Source organism: Equus przewalskii, chromosome 25, assembly GCF_037783145.1.
Source record: "Equus przewalskii isolate Varuska chromosome 25, EquPr2, whole genome shotgun sequence".
Classification (NCBI taxonomy): domain Eukaryota; kingdom Metazoa; phylum Chordata; class Mammalia; order Perissodactyla; family Equidae; genus Equus; species Equus przewalskii.
In genome coordinates, this window is record NC_091855.1 from 5,708,455 (window position 1) to 5,732,808 (window position 24,354).

Genomic DNA, 24,354 nt, shown 5'->3' on the forward strand with positions numbered 1-24,354 from the left:
GGTAGACTTTAAAGAAGACGTTTGTTCTTATTTCTTAGACTTTCAGAACTAAGTCCAGTTTTGTTAATCATAAGATGAACCCAATTTTAGAATTTTAAGAGATATGCAGTACATGAAAGTTATTTGCTCATTGGTTATATCTTCTCATGTGAACTCCACATGAGTGTTTTAAAGGCAAGAATCTTATTTATCTTCATATTCCTAATACCTAGCAAAGATATTCGACAACTCTTTGTTCAATGTACAAGTGAAAGAAACAGTTTTAGAGCTAGCAGAGGATTTAGAGTTCAAAGACAAGTGCTCCTACCCTGGCTTTGCCACTTATTAGCTGTGGACTTCATTTTTCAGTAGGAGAAGATTATTTTTAAAGAGTCCTAATTTAGGAGGAGATACACATTGGATTATTTACAGGTAAAATAATATGTATATGATTTACTTCAAAATGAGACGTGAAGGGGAAAGTGGATGGGGCGAGTATAATGTCACAATGTTAGCTGTGAGTTGGTCATTGTTAAAGCTTGGAATAGATACATGTTGTTTATAGATAACAGATGTGGTGCATGAGCACTGTTTTGTTTACTTTTAAATATGTATGATATTTTTCATAATAAAAAGTTTAGAAATTCCAGAAATAACTCCTTTCATTGTGATGTGATGGTACAAATAATGTATAAGATGACCAGACTGCATGTTTACATAAATGTAAATTATAGGTTCTGCAAGAGGAAGGAGTGATATTTGGAAGCAGTTTTATTATGATAATAAATTAAGATAAATTTCTAAAGGGAAATGTTAATGTTTTATGCAGGAATCAAAGTTTTCTGGTTTGTTTTCTGATTGTTTAAAATGAATATTGGGTTTTAAAAAGATAAAATAATTGTGTAATTAAGGTTTCTTCAACATGATCTGTATGACAAATGTGTATATTATGAATAATGTGATACCACCTATTTAGAAATGCTGTTGATTAATTTAGAAGTGTTGGTTAATTTGCCTACCAACTCTGCAGCCTATACTTGTCACTCAGTAAATATTGAAGAGATACACGAATATAATAGTTTTGTTTTTACTATTACCAGGAAGAGGAAAAACGTGATGAAATTCCAGAATACTCTGAACCAATTCTGGAGTTTAACAGAAGTGTTAAAGTTGTTTCTACAAAATATAATGGTCCTCCATTTCCACCAGTTGCTTCTACTTTTCAGCCCACTGCTGATATTCTGGATAAAGTAATTCAGAGAAAAGAAACATTGGAAAACAGCTTAATTCAGTGGTGAGTATACACTGGTGTTGGTGTGAATAGAATCATAGTAGCAACTACAAATGAAAAGTATTCAGTTTTGGTTGAAAATCGTCCTTGTCTCTTTTTGTTCATGAAACTTTTCCTTTACTGTAGTCACTGGAAACTATTTGAGATGATGCTGAGGGTGTAACTAATTGTTGGAGGTACTGTTTCTGTCCTTGAATGTTTGTATTTAGGCTGTCTATTGTGGCAAAGGAGGCTATGGTTAAGTAACAAAAGCCTTAAAAAGGTGCACGTTCCATAATCCAGTGATTCGCCTCCAGAAATTTACCCTAAGGAAATAATATGGTTCTGCTACTAGGCCATAGAATACTTAGCACCTATAGTACTTAGTACAAACAAGGCACTGTTCTCTGTGTTATTTATATATACTTACAAACTATGTCTTTATCCCTATTTTTACCTGTGAGAAACCTTAAGGTAGTTATGGAATAAACTAAACACCTGAATATTAATAGTTATTAAGATTAGGTTTAAAAGAATATTTGATGATGTTAAAAGATCGTAATAATACACTGAGGCATAAATGAAGCAGGGTATGATGTAACTGCAGTTTACAAGACCTCACTCAAAAATAAATGTGCATAGGGGCCGGCCCGGTGGTGCAGCGGTTAAGTTTGCATGTTCCACTTTGGCGGGCTGAGTTTCGACAGTTCGGATCCCAGGTGTGGACATGGGACCACTTGGCAAGCCATGCTGTGGCAGGCGTCCCACATATAAAGTAGAGGAAGATGGGCACGGATGTTAGCTCAGGACCAGTCTCCCTCAGCAAAAAGAGGAGGATCGGCAGCAGATGTTAGCTCAGGGCTAATCTTCCTCAAAAAAAAAAAAAAATGCATAGAAGAAAAATTTGAAAAATACATACCAATGGTTAACTGTGTTGATCCCCGAATCTGGGCTCCTGAGTGAGCCTTATCTGTTTTTTTTTTAACTTTTATATATTTTCTGATTTTCTACAACGAACATCTCCTGTTGTTGATGTTCTTTCCTCTCTTTTTCTCCATTCCTTTCCTCCTCTTCTTCCCCTTCCCCTTCCTAAAAATGACCTTGGCAATAAATTTTCTTTCCTTTTTAGAAGGAAAACTACCTGTATTGCAGTCTATATATTTGTTTCCTCTAGGAGAGCGCAACTGGACTTCCTCTCTAGCTCTGATCTTGTGTGGTTTTTTGTGTGTGCTTTCAGAGTAGGGAGCCCAGCATTTTAGGTATATGATTTGCCAGATAATCATTGATCTAAACCTTACCATGAATTTAGGAGACGTGTTAAACTTTTCATTAGACTAATCTGAAAGGTTTTAATTTGATTTAATGAACTGTCTGCCACATGGAGATTCTGTTTCATGTGGTTTATTTTGCTAGGAGATACATTTGAATTTTTTCTTCTTTCTGATTCAACTTTCACAATGACTGCTTTCATGTGTAAATGTTTGTGTCCATAGATAAAGGTTATTTTTAAGAGTGGTATTTCTAACACTTTAAACAATTCAGTCAAATTTAGGAATCCTTCACTTTTATCTCCCAGGGTGGAACAAGAAATAATGTCAAGAATTATCTCTGGGCTCTTTCCAATCCAACAACAGGCCATAGCTAATGTCAGTGTTTCAGTCAGTGAGGCAAGTGAACCATTGACTTCTGACATTGGTAAGTGAAATGGAATTTTTTAACTTTTTTTGTTGTTAAAGGACAAAACCTTCAGGTCGTTGTGGATTTATATATTCTAGAGGTCAAGTAGTCCTCGGCTGACAAAAGATACTTCCAGTATCACTTCACAGCTCCTCTCTGTAGTGGAGATTAGTTCTCTCTCACCCCCTTACTTGGTACTGAACATTCACGTTGCTATACCATTCTCCATCCCTCCCACCCCACATCTCTCTGCTGTTTCCCATAGCACTTTATATGTATCTTGTTCTAGTCACTATCAGATTCTATTTATGATTGGTTTACATATCTGTCTCTCTCACTAGACTGTTAATTACTCAGGATTCAGGATGTTTCTCCTTTAGTGCCTAGCCCTTAACTGACACCTGATAAGAATTTAGATATTCACTGAATGGATAAATGAGCCTCTTTCTTTATAGAACCCACATCACTCTCCTCTTCCTCCTCCTTCCTCTTCCTCTTCTTTCTATTTATCCCCGTCCTTCTTTCTCCTTTTCTTCCTCTCCAACCTCCCCTCTTCCTCCTCCTTCTCCATCAACTTTTTGGAGGTATAATTTACTTGCCATAAAATTCACCAATTCTAAGTGTATAATTTGATGAGTTTTGATAAATTAACACAGCTATATATTAGCCACACAATCATGATATAGAAAAACACTTCCATCATTCCAAAAAGTTTCCTCATGCCACTGTGCAGCTAATTCCTAACCCCCTCCCATGCCTGCTGAGCCCAAACAACCACTGATCTGCTTTCTATCACTGTATTTTTGCCTTTTCTAGAATTTCATATATATGTAATCATACAGTACGTAGTCTCTTGTGTCTATCTTCTTTTATTTAGCATAATGCTTTGACGATTATGTTTTGTGCATGTAGTCATATTACCCTCTATGGATATACCGTAATTTGTTAATCCATTTACCAGTTGATGGACATTTGTAGTCTTTTAGCTTTTGGCTATTATATATAAAACTGTGATATGAATATTTACAAACAAATCTTTTAGACATAGCTTTTGATTTCTCTTGGTCATATGGTAAGTAGTTGTTTAACTTTATAAGAAACTGCTAAATGTTTCCAAAGTGGTGGTTCTGTTTTGCGTTCTACACAGCAGTATATGAGAGTTCCATGTGCTTCACATGCTCACCTACAGTTGGCGTTGTCAGTGTTTTTAATTATAGTCATTCTGTAAGCATATAGAGATATCTCATTATGTTTTTTATTTGCATTTCCCCAATGACTAATGATACTGTACAGTTTTTTTTTGTGTGTGTGTGAGGTAGATTAGCCCTGAGCTATCATCTGTACCCATGTTCCTCCACTTTATATGTGGGACACCGCCACAGCATGTCTTGATGAGCGGTGTGTTGGTCCACACCACACCTGGATCCAAATCCATGACCCCTGGGCCAACAAAGCAGAATGAGTAACAACCACTATGATACCGGGCCGGCCCCTGTTGTACAATTTTTAGTGTGTTTATTTCCCACCTGTATATTTACTTTGGTAAAGTATCTTTTTAAATCTCTTGCTCATTTTTAAATTGGAGTTTGTGTCTTCCTATTATTAAGTTGTAAAAGTTCATTACTTATCCTGGATACAAGTCCTTTATTGAATATATGTTTGCAAATATGTTCTAGTTTGTATCTTACCTTTTTGTTTTTTCAACATTATCTTTGGAAGACCAAAAGATTGATTTTGATAAAGGTTAATTTATCAATTTTTCTTTTATAGTTTGTGGAGTTTTTGGTGCATTATTTAAAAACTCTTTGACTAACTTAAGATCATTTAGATTTTCTCGTATATTTTCTTCCGGAAGATGTGTGGTTTTAGACTACACATTTAGGTCAAGGGTACGTTTTGAGTTAATTTTTATATATGGTGTGAAATAGGAATCAAGATGTTTTTTTCTTTTGGTGTACGGACATCCAGTTGTTCTAGCATTATTTGTTGAAAAGATCATGCTTTCCCCCATTGAATTGCTTGATGCCTTTGTTGAAAATCAGTTAGCTAACTATGTGTGAATCTGTTTCTGGACTTTCTGTCTTGTCCCACTGATCTGTAAGTCTGTCTTTACATCAATACCACACTTCTTGATTACTGTGATTTAAAAATGAGTCTTAATTGGATTTGCAAGTTCTCCAACTTTGTTCTTTCGTTTTTTCTTTTTTACATTCCTGTGTATCATTATCTCTATTTTTTTCACTTCTCTCCGGTCCGGAATAACTTACTCTTCTTCCTTCCTAGGCTGTCCCTTACTGCCCAAATCCGAGACTTCAGAGTCTATGTTTACTGCTTTTACCTTCTCATTGCCCACTTTCTCCTTAGTCCTTAGGGGCTGGCTTTCTGCCCTCCTGCTAGTGAAACTCCTCTCTCACGTCATTTGGTTGTCACAGACAACCTTTTTTCAAATCATCATCCTCCGGGAAGACTCTAGCATGGGCACTGTTGACCACCTCTACTTCCCACAGTGTCCACTGGATTTGGTTTCTTAGAATTCATTCTGTTGTTCTCCCTCCTATCTTTTAAATTTAAGACATCATTTCCTTGTCTTTTTTTCTGCTACTTGAATAAAAATTTCGCCCAAGTTTCTGTGCTCTGCGCTCTTCCTTTTTGTGTTTTTTCAGGCTCCTCTTGCCATTAGTTATCCTCTGTCAGTTGATGGCCCCTCAGCGGCGCATCCAGGCTGTGAACTGGCAGTTCTGCATGTTGATAAATATTCTACCTGATACTCCAGTGGCACCCCAAACTTGGCATGTCCAAAATGTATCTCATTTTTCTACCCAAACTCCTTCTTTCTTTGTTTCTATTTCTGTTAATGATATCACAGTTTTCCAAGTGCCCAATCTCCAAAGCCTTGGGAGTTATTATTTGTTCTGTTTTTCTTTTTTGGATCTTAGTCCCCACCTGGCTACATCCTACATCCTAGCACCGGAAAATTTCTTGTTGCATTTGGTAAATTCTTCCTATTTAGTGTAACTCAAATGCCTCCTCCACTGCTACTATCCCGAGTTTTCTTGCATCATCTCAGTTTTTGAAGGAAGGAAAAAAATGACCAACGGTTATGAGGAAATTGTCATTTTCCTGGATGAAAATCTTAAAATTTCCAAATTGGGTGTTTAGATTCTGTTCTCTTTTTCTTAAAAGCGTGTGTGTTTGCTTTTGTTTTGCCTATGTCTGGGTAGGGCTTTTGGGCTTTATAATAAAGATGTTTTGATTTTTGGTCATGCCAACACAGTGAAATTATGTGAACTAAAAAGGAGAAGTATTAACATAGACTGTCGAATATAAATTTGGTATTGTGATAGTGTTTCCTATGGTAACTCCAGAGTAAACTGCTATTACTTAACCCTCAGCAAGTGATCCCAAGACACCTGCACCCACTTTTTAGGTAATTCCGGATCTTTCTGCCATAGTTGTGCTATTTAAGGAATATTCTTTGGAGAGGTTCCATCTCTATCAAATTATATAGATCATTGTTTACATGTTTTCCACACAGAGTTTTAGAAATGTAGCTGCATCAAGTCTAATAAAGTCTGTTAAGGAAGTTTTACTGAATTTTATGTACATTCATACAAGTGAAAAGTACAACCCACTTGGAAAATTAATATACCTGTAAGGTTTCTGATATCAAATACCTAAACTACTAGAAGAGTTTGAGGAGGATTAGCCTGTAATGTTAATAATTGATGTATCTGGGACTAGAAGGAAGAAAGGTTTGTCTTCATATTTATGAAGCAGCTACCATTTCTCTAAAATTCCCCCACAGTCATTGTGTCCTTGTATTTTGGCCAAGATCTATCACAGGGTTTTCTGTTGCCTCCTCTTGCAAATGTGGCTTGTTTTCAGATGAGAACATTTATTGTGGATGCAAATCCTTTTTATCACTAAATTCTGTAGTGGTAGGGAAGAGGCCATTTAAGTAAATTTTCATCTGGGTGATTTCCTCCCCTTTTTGGTTTGCTTATAGAGGCTGTTCATTATGTAAGTTATCGTCTTATGCTCTTTCATAATAAGTAGATTTTGTATTTTTGTTTCTGTTCCTCCTCCCACCCCCTCATACACATATGTTTGCATCTCTGAAATTTTGAAAATTAAGGTTTGGATGGCAAGCATGATTCTTGCACAATTATTCTGAAATTCTTTCATTTTTTTAGTGGAAGGAACAAGCAGTGGTGCCCTCCAGCTTTTTGTGGACGCCGGGGTCCCTGTGAATTCAGACATGATTAGCCATTTTGTGAATGAAGCTCTTGCTGAGACCATTGCTGTCATGCTGGGTGACAGAGAAGCAAAGAAGCAAGGTCCTGTTGCTACAAGTGTTTCTGGAGATGCTTCAGCAAGCAGAACATACTTGCCGGTAGGCATGATGCACCTTCAGGACTTGGAGTCTTGGGGAATTTTTGATAGGTTTATTAAAGAACAGTAAAATGTACACATTTTAAATTGGATATCTTAAGATCAGAGTTTGTGGTGGAGATTGAGTCTTTATTGCTATGATCCCAGTAACATTTTCCCCAGCATTTTATTTCAAAACTTTTAAGTCTATAGAAAATCTGAAAGTATGATACAATGAACATTTTTATACCTTTTACCTGTATTTACCAATTGATAACATTTTGACATTTTCTTTATCTGTCTTTATATGTTATATATTATGTGTTCTTTAAATATTGTTTGAAATTTGCAGATATCATGACACTTTACTTCTGAAACCATTAGCCATATCTCCTAAGAACAAGATTCTCTCTTACATAACCAAAATACCATTATCATACCCCCCAAATTTAACATTGCTATGTTAATACTATGCAATATAGGGTCCATATTCCAATTTCCGTAATTGTTCCCAAAATATCCTTTATAGCTTTTTTTTTTAATTTAAGATATAGCCAACAGCCACACATTGCTTTTGGTTATTATGTAAACTGATATTTTTAACCTTTAAAAGAAAGTTTAGGGGCTGGCCTCGTGGTAGAGCAGCCGGTTTGCATGCTCCACTTTGGCAGGCTGGGGTTCGTGGGTTCAAATCTTGGGCATGAACATATACGCTGCTCATCAAGCCATGCTGTGGCAGCATCCCGCATACAAAATAGAAGAAGATTGGCACAGATGTTAGCTCAGGGACAATCTTCCTCACCAAAAAATAAGTAAATAAATAAGGTGAAAAAGAAAAGAAAGTGTATTTTAGGCACTTTTGTTATTGTTTGTTTAATGAGCCTTATTATGTTAATAGAGTTTCTACTCTATTATAGCAACATGAAATTATATAAAACCAAAATATAGTCTATATTACCAGCTGTTTAAACCTTCGTGGTCACTTCTGATTCATCACAGAGACATCATGTTATATAGGTGAAACATTTTTAAATTGCCTCATCTGAAGTATAAACATAAAGGTAGATATCTGAATTTTATGGAGATTGGTGTGATGTGATTGGTGTGCCCGAGTTGGTCCATGGTTTTGGTCTGTGCTTTATTAGCTCAGTGGTAACGCATATGGTGCAGGTGTCAGGGTTGTGGTTTTCTCTGTGTTAATTAACTTTGGTTTGTTTTTGACCATCTACTGCATATACTTTAATGAGGGTAACTCAATGAGGAAATGTAGGAAAATAAGTATAAATGGGCAGTATATGGAATTGGACTTTGGAACATGGACTCTGGAGTTGGGAAGATTTGAATTTGAACCCTCAGTTCTGTTACTTTAGTCTTATTTGTATAATAGAGATAAAATACTTAGAGTTTAAACAACCATAGCTTTACCAAAATCCGCTTACTGAGTATCTAGGGAGGCAAGCGCCCCTCCCCCTCGCCATATTGTTCCTTAGCTTCAGAATTGTCATGGCTTCTCTTGGTCTTTTGATCTTCCAAATATATTTTAAAATTAATTTTCAAGTTCTGTAAAAGATTTTATTGGGATTTTTATGGGAATTAATTCTATTTTAATTGGTTTAATTTGGGGAGAACTGACATCTTTATGATTCTGTATCTTAGCCATCATTTAAGATTTTGTGGAAGATTCAGTGAGATGATAAATGAAAAGAGCTTAAGTTAGTGCCTGGAGCTTGGTAAATACTCACTTATCTTCATTATCCATTACCATTACTAGTGGAATAGCATCAAATCCCGTCATGGTGATGAGTCAGTAGCATTATATTTGAAAACAATGCTCTTATGCTATAGGTTTATGCAGTCAAGAAGGAAAAAAAAATATGGGGCCAGCCCGGTGGTGTAGCAGTTAAGTTCATGTGCTCCACTTTGGTGGCCCGGGGTTTGCAGGATTGGATCCCAGGTGCAGACCTAGCACGGCTCGTCAAGCCATGCTGTAGCAGCATCCCACATAAAGAAGAGGAAGACTGGCACAGATGTTAGTTCAGCGACAATCTTCCTCACAAAAGAAGAAGAAGAAGAAAAAAATATAGTGTATTTCTTTTGTTTAAAAATCAAGGCTAAGAATATGCTAATTATTAAATGATGCTATAGAATTTCTAATGTGCTTTATGGTTTTTAAATTGCATATCAATTTGTGACTCATAATACAGGATAAAGGCTAGTCAACCTACTATGTAAAGACATTTTAGAATGAGCAGAAAAAGACAAATAATGCATCTGAAAAATAAGGTAAAAATGTGTCGAGACCGGTCACACACAAAAGAAATACAAATGGCCCATGTACATACAAAAAGATGGTCAATCTGACTGATAATAAGAAAAAAAATCACTGAAATCCCATTTTTACTGATCAGATTTGTAAAACTGCAAGTTTGATAATGCTATTGTTCAGCAAATCTTGGGGAAATGGGAATTCTCGTGCTTTCCAGTGTTAGTGTCAAATAGCACAACCCTCTAGAGGGAAATTGGGCAATATGTACTCAAATTAAAAATGCAATTAGTCTTTTAACCAAGCAGTCCCACTTCTGGGAATCTACTCCACAGAGAATCTGGAGACGTGTAAGATGACTTAGGTCAAGGTTATATTTGATAACTCGGAGGAAGGGAGCCAGGTAGATGGGCACGGATAGGAAAGGAGATGGAATTTTCACTCTCATCCTTTTTTATCTTTTCGATTTTGAATCATTTGAGTGATTACCTATTTAACAAACTGATTTGAAAGTGTTTACTTTTTTCTTACCTAGTCCTTTCCATCTCTCTATTATCTTTATTTCGTCCCCCGTGCTTTTTCTTATACTTTCATTGCTTTTTACAAGCTCTGTTCTTTTGTGCTAAAAGTCTGATTTTTGATATCTTGTCACTTGTTTAAAATGCTTCCTTTCTGCTCCATGGCCCACCTGGCTTATGTTTGGGTTTGATCTTCAGGTGTGTCTGTTTAATCTTCCTCTGTGTTAGAAGAGGGAACCTTAGATTTCTTTGGGGCTCACTTCAGAGACAGAGCTATTTCAGTTACCTGAGGCCTTCTGCGGGCTAGTCTTCAGACTAATAGCTAGAGGTTCAAAAGCCAGGATATTTATTTAGGGCTCCATTTTGTCCCCCTATATGTTTAAATTCTCTGTAACCTCTCAGTGAACTCATTTTATTGTTTCAAATTCCCTTTATTTGGGTGATTATAAGCACCATTTACCTCGTTTTATTTATTTTAGGCCAGAGTGTGTACCCCAGTGGCCACCCCACAGCCAACTCCTCCTCGCTCCCCTTGCTCACCTCCTAAGGAGTGTGTGTTGGTAAAAACTCCAGATTCTTCTCCCTGTGATTCAGATCGTGATGTAGCTTTTCCTGTCAAAGAAATATTTGCTGAAAAAGGTAGAAACCTTATTTCTATAATTCAGTTTTAATTTTAGCAACTATTCAATAAAACTTCATGGTTTGTTTTATAAGATGCTTTATAGATTAATATACACATACCTGTTGCTTACTAGATTTTAGTAAATCATTTTTCTTGCATAGAAACTAAGGAATTGGTTGCCACTTTTTAAAATATATTATCTAATAGATACTGAGACTACTTTAAGTTCATGGTGGTGCTAAAAGTAATGTCTTTTCAAGGTTATTTTTTAAGCTTTACTAATTAATTTGGAAATTTTCCCATTAGTGGCCACAATCATTATTATTAATTACTGTTGCCATTATTTGTATGTCAAAATGTTAAGATTTCTCAAACAGCATTATCTTGCCTGCCTATGGAGTTGTTTACTGACTTTTATCATTTTCTTTCTTTTAAAAAAAAATGTTCAGGAAATGATGTGCCTGCCGTCACACTTGTTAACACCCCTGCTGCTACACCTCCTCCTGCAGCAGCTCTTACCCCAACTTCGTCAGAGATTTCCGTGGACAAATTGAAGATATCAAGCCCAGAGCCTCCCAAGCCATGGAGTGATGGAGACCTGCCACTGGAAGAAGAGAATCCTAACTCTCCTCGGGAAGAGCTCCACCCACGAGCTATGTAAGCCGTAACGTATTCACTTTTAGTAACTGTGCAGTTTGTCTTAGGTTGACTTATGTGACCCATTGGAAACAGCAGAAATGATAAATGAAGCTTTATAAGTCACAAGCTACTTTATACATTAGTGAAAAGAAATTTCATAAATTTTAAGTTTTTAAAATTTTTATCAAATTTATTTATACCTTCAATTCTTTTATTTCAAAATTGATTTTATTTTATTCTTTTATTTGTTTAGATTTTTTGGGAAACAGATTAAAATAAAGATATCTATCATATTGGTAATAAAATAGAAAATGCTTTCTCTGCAGTGTGAATCTTCATTTACCATGATCAGTTGACTTTTAGAGTACCATAAATTTGCATGTAGATTTATTTATGGATGGTAGAACTTACAAGATGATCTGATTAAAGCATGAAAACAATTTTGGAAAAATAAGTCTTGTTAATTAATTATAGTAGTGCAGATTATAGAGATACTTGCCTAAAGGAAACAATACCTTTGAATCTCTTTTTTAATATCAAAATTAATGTAAACCTTCAGTGACCCAATAAGTTCAAAATATGTCTTTTTCTTCTTAGTGTAATGTCTGTGGCCAAAGATGAAGAACCTGAGAGTGTGGATGTCACTGCTCAGCCTGCACCTCCCAAGCCAGTTCCCTTTACGCCACTTCCTGCTGGCACCAAGGTCCCTTCCCCCATACAGATGCCCAGTTCTGACTCATCAACCATGGAGAGCACCTTGAGCGTTACTGTCACTGAAACCGAAACTTCGGACAGACCTATCTCTGAAGGAGAGATTTTATTTAACTGTGGTCAAAAAGTGGCTTCCAAGAGTGAGTTAACTTGTATCAATTGATTTCACCAGTTAGATTGTGATAATTCCTAAGTAATGCTTAGATTATGATATTTCCTAATACTTTTCTATTTAAAGTGTTTTACTTAATTTTCAAGATTTAACATGGTATAGTAGAAAGAATATGGACTCTGCAAGTTAACCTTTGTGGCCCTTAACTTCAGAATGTAAAATCTCCCCCGTAAGTCCCACCCTCCAGAAGTAATATCACTCTTAATAGTTTGGGACATACCCTTCCAGTCTTTTTTTTTTAATACATATATAGATGCATAAATACATTTATATGTGTATGTATTTTTGCCTTTAAAAAATAGGATCATACTATACATACTGTTTTGACACCTCAATTTTTTAACCTAATATATTATTGACATCTTTCTGTATCGGTACATACAGCTCTACCTCATTTTTTTAGTGGCTGTGTCGTCTATTAAAACAATGCCATAGTGGTGGGCATTTAGATTGTTTTCAGTGTTTCCATGCTAGACAGAACTCTCCAGTGACCATCCTTGCACATGTCTATATCTTTGTGCGCTTACCTGGTAACTTCGTTAGAAGACTGCCTGGAAGTGGAATCTCTGAGACAGAGGAAGCACTTTAAAATAGCCGTATGTTGCCAACATGCTCTCCAGAAAGGTTAATCATTTTTAATTTTAATCAGGTTTTAATTACAACAATAGTATACAGGAGTGCTTCTTCCTCAATTTCATGGTTAATGGTTGATGTTTATAGTTCTTTTTAATTTCTGACAAGCTGGTAGGTGAAACAGAAGTCTCATCTTTGTTATAAAGTGTACTTTTAAAGAAAGTGGTGACATTGAGTAGCTTGTGAATTACTATTTATGAAATTTGCCAGTATTTTTATTGTATAAGTTTAAATGTAATGTTCTATGGCTTTATGGTCAGATTATTTACTAAATTTATACTTCTTCTTTTTTCTAAATTTTTATGTTTTAATTTCTAGTTTTAGGAGATGGAGGATTGTATCTCACAAACCTAGATGATAGCTTATCCAGTACTCTGCGTGATGCCCTTGAGATGGTAAGAAATGACTGACTCCACATTGAATTCTGCCATCAACATCTTGATGAGCTTTTTGCCATTGATGGTTTTTTCCTCAAATATTTGAGTTATAGACATAAAATTAAGTAAAATATCCATAAAGGAATTTGAAGTTTCTCGCACCATCTCATTATCATATTTGCACATTTCATTATCATAATTGTAAGAATGAAAAGAAAATTGTTATTAACCTCTGTGGCTCCAATAGTCAAAAAATACACAGTTAATATAATTAGGTAATGAAAATCTCGCTCGGTGCAAACTGTCACCTGGATTTGTTGCTTTTACAATATTTCAGGCAGGACCTTAGCTGTTTAAATCGACTCTCTTATAATACATTTGTTATTTTTCCCTAACTATGATTATAAATTTTCGTGCTAAAAAATAATTGAATTGAATGGCTTAAAAAATACTGAATTAGGACCCAGGAGTACTAACCCTTACTAGTTATTATCTAGCTCTAGGAAGAAAAAATTTGCACTTAAAAATATCATACGGAAATGATAGTAGGAATTTTCTTTTGAAAATGTTAATGAATAGAAATCTTTACTTTTTATATATTTTTAAACAACCTAAGCAAGGAAAGGTAGTTGTACTCAACTTTCGTCTACATTTATCCATAGTCTTTGCTAAGCATTCCTGTTACTGCTTTTAAAAAAAAAATTTATTTGATAATTTTTAACATATGTATTTATCGTAAAGTCATTACTCCAGTCAAGGTCATGAGCATATCCATCATCCATCGCTCCCAAAAGCTTCCTCATGCCCTTTTGTAATCCCTCCTTCTTGTCTCTTATCATCCTCTCATTTCCCACATCTCTCCCTGCAGCCACTGATCTACATTCTGTAACTATAGGTTAGTTTGTATTTTCTAGAATTATATAGCAGAGTCACATGGTACATATTCTTTTTTTGTCTGGTTGCTTTAGCTGAGTGTAGTTGTTTTGAGGGTTCTATATGGTGTAGTGTGTGTCACAGTTCATTCCTTTCTATTGCTGAGTAGTGTTCTATTGGATGGATGTAGCACAATCTGTCCTTTCACCTGTTGCTGGACATTTGAGTTTATTCCAGTTTTTGGCCATTGCAAGTAAAGCTGCTATGAACATTTGTGTACAAGTCTTTGTGTGGACATAGGCTTTCATTTCTTTTCGGTGAATACCTAGGAGTAGAATGGATGGATAATATGGTAGGTATATGTTAAACTTTATGAAAAGCTGTGTAAGTTATTTGCTAAAATTTTATGTAGACTTTTTCCATCTGTGTTTTATTATTCCTATAAATATTTTTGAGCTTTGCTCAGGCACACGGTTAAGTGACTTAAAGATAGTTTTAACCTTTTGAGTCTTGCCTTTAAAATTTATTAGCGCAAGACCAGGGCAGTACTCATTCTAGGGCTAGTTATTCCCTGCCACGGAGGGAAGACCCATCTATGTACTCCACCCTATGCCTCAAAAATGAGGCTTTCCAGCCTGGCTGGTGGGAAGCCGTTATTCCAGGCCCTGTGTGAGCATCAGACGCTGTTATATCCAGTCCTTTCTCAGGTGCTTGTTCCTTCAGCCTCATGTAATTACCTCAGATGCGTCTGCTGATCAGTACTCAGCTTAAAACTCAAAGGGGACCTTCTGCAAATCTCCAGAGTTCTCTCCCTGTGCAGCTTTCGCTTTTCTGATAGTCTTTTTTGTGTGTGTGTCAGGAAGATTGGCCCTCAGCTAACATCCACCTCTTTTACTTGAGGAGGATTGTTGCTGAGCTAACATCTGAGTCAGTCTTCCTCTGTTTTATGTGGGATGCCTCCACAGCATGGCTTGATGAGTGGTGCTAGGTCTGCGCCTGGAATCCTTACCTGCGAACCCCAAGCTGCCAAAGCAGAGCACACGAACTTAACACTACACCACTGGGTTGGCCTGTGGTAGTCTGTCTTAAGAACTCTGCCTCCTGGAGGTTCAGCTCCTTCTTCTCAACTCAGGGATCCACTCAGGGGTTCTCCCTCCTGTGCCCCAGCCTGGAAACTCTCCCAAGCAGTAAGCTAGAGCAGTCATAGGGTTCTCCTAATTTGTTCCCATCTCTCAGGGTTCACCGTCTTTTGCTACTGATGATCCACGTCTTGAAATGCAGTTTTTCATATACTTTATCCACTTTTTTAGTTGTTTCAAGGGGTTGGGTAAAGCTAGCCCTTGTTACTCAATCTTGGCTAGAAGTAGAAGTCTAGTTTCATTTTTATCTTTCCATTTGTATCATTATATGTGATTATGATAAAAACAGAGATTGATGTATTTTTGAAAAGTCATGTCCTTCTCTCCTCTTAAAATCATAGTGCTAGAAATTTCTTTAAAGCAACCTATTTAAGTGATATAAACTGGGACTGGATATTAAATTTGGCAGTGGAGCTTTTAAAAAGTATACATAGTGGCACCATTCTCTGATATGTTGATTGAGTCGATCATAAGGGTTGTATGGTATGCACGTGTGTGGGTAGTTGAAGTGTAGACCTGTATATTTTGAAAACGCTCCCGGGTATTCTGATGTGCATACTCTGTTGAAACCATGTGACTACTTATTTTACTTTGAGTTTAGTGAGGTTAAATCATTTGTTGATATCACATAGCTCTTTAGTGACAGATTCACAACTCTTGTATGGATACATAATACTTTTTCCTTTCATTTTAAGCTAATAACTGTGAACTTTTAGTGTTAATAGGGGCTGTCTGAATTCTAGAGCTTAGGTTGCAAGGAGCTGGGGTTTGTGGTGGGCGCTGGTCAAGTCCAGCAAACAGCTTTATTGGCTACGTAGCATCTTTCATAGACACTCAATGGTGTAAAGATGCTGAGTTTGGAAATTCATATATCCAAGTAATAGGATTTGCTAAAATAATTTGCTTTACTACATATTGGAGTATGACATAATTAATGGAGGAGATTTTTGATAAGATTTTAATGGAGCAATTACTTTTCTAACAGTAATTATTTATTACGAGTAATTGAGTTCATTGTGAAGAGAGTGAAAATCACTTTTATAAAATAATATTGAGGGAAGGCATAAATGAGGTGTCTTTATTTTTAGAGAAGCATTATACTACCATTTGGACTACTTAATATGTCATTGTGGCGTTTTTATTCATTCTTAGAACTTTATTATGGTGCCAAAGCATGTTTAAGTTTGTTTAAAGTAAATAGCTAAACTGGACTGGAACTAAATTATAGCATCTTTATTTTTCTACTTTTGAGTTTAGTTAACTCTAATTTTGATATTTTTACTAAGCCTAAATCAGATAGACTACAAATTCATAATAAAGTCAAATGCAGAAGTACAGCCTTGAAGAACTGAGAATAGCTTGGAGTCATGTACCAGTAGGCATTGATCTGTATACAGCTGGGGGATAAGGACTTGTAACCCAGAGTTAATAAACTTTGTTTCATTAAAAACAAAATGCTTAAGTAAAAAATACTATTAATGGAATTTAAAATCATGTTAATACTTTTATTTACAAGGGAATCCAGTTTCTCTGACTCTGAGGCCGCACTGTCCCTCAATTTGGGGACAGGTCTATTTTGAGGCACCAAGAAAGGTAGGCTGGATGTTCCAGTGAGGGCTTCCAGTACCTGCTCCCTAGCCAAAGTCATCCCAAAGGCAAAGGGACAATGGAATGTCTCTAGGTGCCTAAACATATTATTGCAGTTTGTCGTTTTTGCCCGGGGTCCATGTTGTGGCATTACTACCATGCTCTGCTGCCACCGCCATGCTGTGGAGTCACTTTCTCTGCTGCATAAATGTGAAGCAGGAAACCGTGTGAACCAAAAACTTGATGAGACTATATAAAATATTTGTGAATCATTGTAGCTCAGTCGCATGGGACAGAAGGTCCAATTTGCATATGTTTTTATAGCAAATCTCTAGTTTAAATGTAACCAAATTATTTTATACTTTTTTTTATATTTGAGGCAAACATAAAGGGCTTTTAGTAGAGTCGAATGAAAATGAGAACTAAATGAAAATAAGGAGTTCATTTTCTTTCCATAAAGTGCTAACACAACCATTTTCATTGATGGCTGCTAAGTTTTACTAATCATACATTGAGAAATGCAGTTATTTGATAGATTAATTTTTGTTTGTACTAACTGTCTTTATATTTTCTTTAGGAAGATGATCCTCCCAGTGAAGGACAAGTGATTAGGATGCCCCGTAGAAAATTTCACGCAGATGCAATTCTTCCTCTTCTTGTTAAACAAAACCAGGAATCGTTCGTTTCACAGCAAGCAGTCTATCACTCAGAGGTACTTTTTAATGTTAAAGACTTTTTTTCTTTTGGTTAGATCTAAATACTGGAAAAAATAACAAAAATATTCCTACGTTTAGTTAAAGTATGCTAATACTTCAGCTTATTCAGAGGTCACGCTCATGGTAACTTTAACCTGGAATCAGAGCTTTGCAGCTCTAATCATAGAGGTTTACAGCTAAAGGGAATTTAGGCCATCTGTTTCCACCCTATTGTTCTACAGTTGAAAGACACTGAAGCTCTTTTAAATGATTTGTAAGGATCGTTCATTCATTCTTTCTGTCTGCATCCATTTACTGAGTATCTACTATATGTCAGACACAACCTTGGAAAAAATACAAAGATGATCAAGACAGGACCCCTACCTTTAAGCAGCTTACAGTCATATAGGGAGAAAAGGGCTTAGACTGTCACTCTACAGTGTGATAACTGGTCAGATAGCTGTATTTGTAAGAGTAGAGGAGCACATAGAAGGGAAAAACTCTGCTTGAAGTTGGATGACACCTTATATATTGTTATGGGTCTTTAAAGATCCAGTAGGATTTTCCAGGCAGCAATGAGGAAAGACATTTCAGAGGCAGAAATAGCATATGTTAAGGGACAAAAGCTGAGAAAAAGATTAGGGCTTATTTAGAAAGTGTTGAAAATCTCAGTGTGACTAGAACTTTAGATAAAGGATAAGTCTGGAGAAGTAGATTGAATCAGATGACCATGAAGAACCTTTTAGGCCATGCTAAGGCTTGGGCACTGTGGAGCCTATTAAGATATTTTGGGCAAAGGTCACAAGCTAGCAATACTTAGGAAGGAGTGTGGAGCCACGGACAAGGGAAGCAAAGATGAGAGATCTATCAGAACACCATTGAAGTAGTCCAGAATGAGAACACGAACAGAGATAGCTAAGCAGAAAGAGAGAGGAAAGACATTTACATATAAGAGTAGAGCATTGACAGTCATTGGTCACTGGTTGAGGGAGGTTGTGATTATGTATTTGTTGGCTTAGAAATGCAGAGGAAAGAGTGCCAAGTTTTGGGGGGAAGATAATGAATTCGATTCAACACGTTAACTTTAAGGTGCTTAATGAAATTCCATGTGGAAATGGAAGTCTCATAGTGAGAGAGCAATTTGTTAGTACCTATTTAAGTTATAAATGCTTGTGCTTTTTGAGCCAGTAGTTCCACTTCTTATTATCTAATCTAGAGAAATAATTTCTCATAAGCGCAGAAAAGGATTTTATTCTTACTATAGTTTGAATAGAGGAAAAGTTGAACCAATCTAAAAATCCTTGAATAGGAGAATAATTAAAGTATGGTATACTACATGGTAGACAAAAAGAATACAGTAGATCTTCAGGATTTATAGTTAAGTTTTAAAAATCAGGTTGCAGAATAATACATATACATACCTCAGAGTTAGATACACGCACACACACTCACATACACACATGCAAATGCTTAGATGCTTAGAAAAAGATTTGGAGAGGATAAACTTCCAATTTCTGGGCTTCCAGTCTAGCCAGAATGGCACACTAACAAAGGCTGCCAGCTCCCTCTCCCCAGATCAACCCTGAAGTAACTGTAGAAGTAAGAAAGAAACCATGGATTCTGAGAACTAAGTAAAAATTGTGAAAAACTACTGGGAAAAACTGACAGCTAACTTGCCCTGGCATATGTGGGGAGAAAAGGGCTGCATCTGAGGGGGAGGCTGGTGTGAGAGCGTTTAGTGAGAGGAATGATTGGAGCAAAGTGCTGCTGTCATTGCCTCTTTCCCTCGTCTCCTTGAGAGCATCACTGCTTGCCTCTTAACCATGGAGATCTTGGCAACAACCCAGGCTGCAGATACTGGTACCCAAGAGTAACATCAGGGGCATGGAGGCCTAGCTGGGGTGAGAAGTTACAGGTGAACTTTGACCGGGAACCCGCGCATTCATTCCTTGACCCTCTTCCCCTCCAAATCCTGGGACGGGGGTGTAAAACCTCCCAAGGAAGCTTCTTCCTAAGGGTTTAAAGAGGCGGCCGTGAGCAGAGGATCTGAGCGGTAGAGTAGCGGCAAACAGCCGGGGCCATGACCAGCAGGGGTTCTCTGCTGCTGAGACGCCTTCCCTGGGACTTGTCTACCCTCTTTTTCAGGTCCCGGGACGGCCTATGTGTTAGATAGTTTGGCAGTTACAAGTACCCTGGAGAACTGATTCACAATAGAGAAGGTGGCATGTATTGTACAACATTCTGTATGGTAGTGGCAGAGTAATGTAGGCACTGTGAAATATTTCTAATTAATTACTAGGGAACATGTATCCACAATTATTCTAAACTTTGTCCAGGAGTCTCCACGGATTCCATATTAATTGCAGAACAATCCTTTTCTATTTAAAGGATGTTGAGCAATTGATATTTCTAAAGCAAGTCAAATTAGGGAATAATGGGAGATCTAAGTGTATGGAGGAGAATTAGGGCAAATTGTAGAAAATCTTGAATGCTTAGCTGAGGAGTTAGATTTTATTTTGTAGTCAGTAGTCATCAAAGATGTTTCAGCAGTGATTCCTTCATATATTCTAGTGAAAACCCCACTTGGTTGAAATTAAACTCCTTTTAAATGATAACCATGAGAACTTTCAGATATTGGAATTTTTATTCAGTTCTTGATTATTAAACTCATTGATTAGAATATCTCCAAGTCACAAAATGTCTAGTGATCAGGGCCTATAATTTTTAATACAGAAGGAAAGTAAAAGTCTTAATTTATTTTTGGTTTTAATTTATTTCATATATTTAATAAAGAAACGTATTTGTACTTTCACACTTTCCCAGGGAAAAGAACTTTATTAAGTATGGTTAAAATAGTCTTTTTCAATCTATGTACTTCCAAAAAATGTAATTATTTATATAAGGGTAATCTCCATGTCATTTAAGGTATATTCTCCTCAGTTATCTAATTATAAAGTTCACACTAACAATTTTAGCCAATTTTCATTCATGAGGAATGAGAGAGAAATTTTCCCTTATTCTAATTTTAAGCTGTATACACAATGTGTACCAGCATTTAGTGTTTTAAATAAAATTTTTCTTAGGTGTTTTATTACAATCTAATTTGGACGTTGAAAAAACAGATAATGGTTATTGAACTTAATGAAGAATAAGATATTAAAAACAAAGCCTATTGCTAGATGGCTTATTGAAGCAACTTTTTAAACTTATCCTTCATGTAGTGTGTATGCGGCATAATAAGCACTTTCTAAAATACCTTTCAAGCCTTCAAGTGGTATGAGTCATGATATTTGACAAGTGTTTTCCGTTTTGACTTGATTTTAATATAATGTTTTTAACAGTCGTTTCTGCTCTTTACAGGACTTGGAACACAGTGTGGGTGAACTTAGTGACGGACAAAGGCCCGGGCTGACAGCAGCCGCAGAGAGCGTTCTAATGGGACACGCTGTTTATACGCAGCAGCCTGTTCCTAACGCAGAGTCTTTGGATCAAAAATATGCTCCTAAGCCCTTATCTCAGCAGTTTGACATGGTGACAGGTATGCACCAAAACAGTGCTTCTTGATGTGCCATCTGTCAACAGTGTTCACTGTGAATGCCATCACATTTTCTTTGTGCTGTTTCCATGCTAAATGCTGTATTCTGTTTTGTATTATAATCTACAGTAGTGTTCCTAGTCTGACTTGAGAAAAGCATAACTATTTTTAGGTCTGGGCTTGCAAAATTTCTTTATTAAAAAGGGTTTTCATAATTAAAAAGTTTGCTAACGACTTTTTCTATGGTTTATATGGCACTGTTTCCCCAGGTGTGATTCATACACTGGGTGGTACATGAGATAATTTTGGTAATATGCATATGTACACTTAGAAAATTTAATAGTGGTGTATTAATATATACTGAAAACCCTTTGAATAGCAGCGAAGCATTGTCTGATTCAGCGCCAGAAGGTGAGAGGATGGCGCAAAAAAGACCGAGCAGGATTCCTCTCTGCTCTCCACAGGGTCACCAAGAGTTGGAATATGCTCAACAGTGCTAACAACAAACACTGGAAAAATATAAAACTAGCACCGTCAAAACTGTGACATAACAGAAATTGTTTAGGACAAGGTTAAATTAGATAATACTGTAGAAATTTCTTCTTTACACTGTATGAATTTCTGACTCAGTGCTCAGTGCACTTAGGGCTATTTTGGAACTTCATTAACTAAACTTTCTGCTGAAACACTTTGGGAATAAGGGTAGAATAGAGAATACTGATGACTAGCATGTATAGTTGGTTCTCCTTATCTGCAGTGCTTATATTCTACAGGGTTACCAGCAACACTGAATTAGCACATACTGAACCATGGCTCCTAGGGGAAGCACAGGGTCAGGTTCCTACGAGCCTCTGGGCATAACATTTTTGTTAGCTGATCAGCACATAGCCTTGTTTTGTGTGTATTTCTATTTAAAGACACTTATTTAATGTGTATTGTTGATTCATTCACATTGAACTCACAACCAGCAGCACTATAACTCATGCTCAAATTAAGTTTATTGAACACGCATAGTTCTTCTCTAGGGCCCAGCACAGCCTTCTTGCACTTGGGAACACCAGATAGCATTTCAGCATTATGTTTGGGGCCATTTTAAACACGAAATCACCAATAATACATTCAAAAATGTGAAAAACATGTCGCTAAATAGCACAAAGGACACTTGTTTATGATGTAAGAGCTGAAATAAGAAAGCAGAGTGTCTCGGTGTTCAGCCCCAGCTGGTGAAATGTGTCTAGGATGATGCAGGGTTTTTGCTGCTCTACACACGTCTGCAGGCACGTGAAGGTGCTGCGGGCATTGGTTTTGGGTTAAAAATAAATTTTATCAGGTAGGTGCATTTGCAGACATGGAGTCTACAAATTAACAAGGATCAGCAATAGTCTCGTTTACTGATTTTTCCATATCCATTACTGCCTTCTCTTAAGTGAAAAGAACTTCTGAAGGTACGCAGATTTGCCAGAAAAGGAAACGGCTGAGGTTAGAAAAATATTGGTAGAGAGTATTTAGAGTCTCAGTTTATATTGAATGAAGACCTTGTATCATTCAGAACTGAGTGAAATTCAAGACTTAATTTTCCGTGGAATAAATGTAGAGTAAGATTGGATTATTTCTTAATTTGTGCACATAGAGCATTAAATGTTTTACAGTCTTTTAAATTAGTAGGATTCAAAATGGCATAAAGTGTGACTTTTATATTTGTATCCAGTTAACTGTGCAGATTGCAATTAAACAGAATTGACGCTAGATGGCTCTCACAGATCACCTGAAGCTGCTAGGTACCTGTGAACAACTAGGTAATTGTTAAATTCTTGTGAAATAAAATCTCTGAGGATGTATCCTATTCAGCTCCTCCTTATACCTCTGGTAGCACCTAGCAGATTACCTACAGTACAGTGTGTTTTATTGTAGGTAAATAGTAGATATTTGTTTAATTTAATTGGAAAAAACAATAATAATGTGGCATAATATAAGATTGAGCATATAGGTGAGGCAATATAATAGAGTGGCTAAGAGTTTGGGCTTTTGTTATCAGAAATCAGTTTGAATTCCAGTTCTGTGTATTTTTGGCAAGTAACTTAATCTCCCTGAGGCTATGTCTTCATCTGTCAAGTGGAGATAATGTTAATGTGTTCGTTATCTATTGCTTTGTAACAAATTACCCCAAAATTTAGCAGCTGAAGACAGCAAACATTTATTATCTCACACAGTTCTGAAAGTCATGAATCTGTGAGTGGCTTAGCTGTGTGGTCTCGGGATCTCGCATGAGGCGGCAGTCAAGCTGTTGGCTGGGGCTCAGGGCATGTGAGCGCTTCAGCGAGGCTGGAGAATCTGCTCTCCAAGCTCACGCATGTGATTGCTGACAGGAGGCCTCAGCTCCTCACCGCGCGAACCTTTCTGTAGAGCTGCTCATGACACAGCAGCGGCTTCCCCCACAGCGGCTCATTTGAGAGAAAGTGAGCAGCCAAGATGGAACCACAGTGTCTTTCGTAACGTAAACTCAGAAGTAACATACTATTGCTTCTGCCACAGTCTATCAATAACATAGACTGATCCTGGAATAAAATGGTAGGGACTACAGAAAGGTGTGAATATGAGGAGACAGGAATCGGGGCTGTCTTGGAGGCTGGTCGCCACAAATAGTGTCCACCTCATAAGGTTAGTAGGGGTAGTCAGTGACAATGCATATAAAGTAGTTAGCACTGTGCTTGACACGTGGTGAGTGGTGCTCTAATAATGCTTGGCATATGTAAATACCTTCTCACATGTATTTAATAGAACCAGAAACTATCCACAGTTGCCTAAAAGGACTGTGCATATAGAGAACTAATTGTTCTTATTTCAAGTATTTTGTTATATAATGGTTACTGTAAGAGAATTAATCCCGTGTATTATTATTTCTGCTGGTGGCTAATCTCATGCTTTTTATATTGATTTTTGATAACTTTGCGTACAGAGGCTCATCTATTCTTACATTGTCTCTCCCCACCCCTGCTCATTTTCACAAAGTGCCCTATTTGCAACCTATAGTCCTCTACTACTATTTCCAGTTCTGCCTCTCAGCTTGGGTTGAGTAATGAAAACATGCAAAATAAGCTTTGAAGAGTTGTCTTGGGAGCCCTAAAATATAAAGTAGTATTTTGAACAAATTGTGAGGACTCTGGGATTTACTAGTAATTAAGTCTCTCCATTCACTCAGAAAACTTGTATTGAATACCTGCTGTGTACCTGGTACTATATTAGTACTATATTAGGCACATGAGATACAGAGATGATAGACATCTGCTCTCAAG

At 36.7% G+C, this 24,354-nt stretch overlaps 1 protein-coding gene across 8 annotated transcripts in view; it reads left to right on the top strand.

Annotated features, from left to right (window-relative positions):
- The window catches only part of KIAA0586 (KIAA0586 ortholog), a 107,030-nt gene that overhangs the window by 38,101 nt on the left and 44,575 nt on the right, over positions 1-24,354 (top strand). For all 8 annotated transcript variants that reach the window (XR_011533037.1, XM_070594262.1, XM_070594263.1 and 5 more), the window contains 9 exons: positions 1,080-1,273; positions 2,826-2,944; positions 7,120-7,319; positions 10,558-10,717; positions 11,150-11,357; positions 11,937-12,190; positions 13,174-13,250; positions 17,409-17,543; positions 20,887-21,064. Coding sequence is in view for 7 of the 8 variants with exons in the window: in XM_070594262.1 (XP_070450363.1) it covers positions 1,080-1,273; positions 2,826-2,944; positions 7,120-7,319; positions 10,558-10,717; positions 11,150-11,357; positions 11,937-12,190; positions 13,174-13,250; positions 17,409-17,543; positions 20,887-21,064 (1,525 nt within the window). In the remaining variant the exon portion in view is untranslated. The remainder of the gene's footprint in view (positions 1-1,079; positions 1,274-2,825; positions 2,945-7,119; positions 7,320-10,557; positions 10,718-11,149; positions 11,358-11,936; positions 12,191-13,173; positions 13,251-17,408; positions 17,544-20,886; positions 21,065-24,354) is intronic.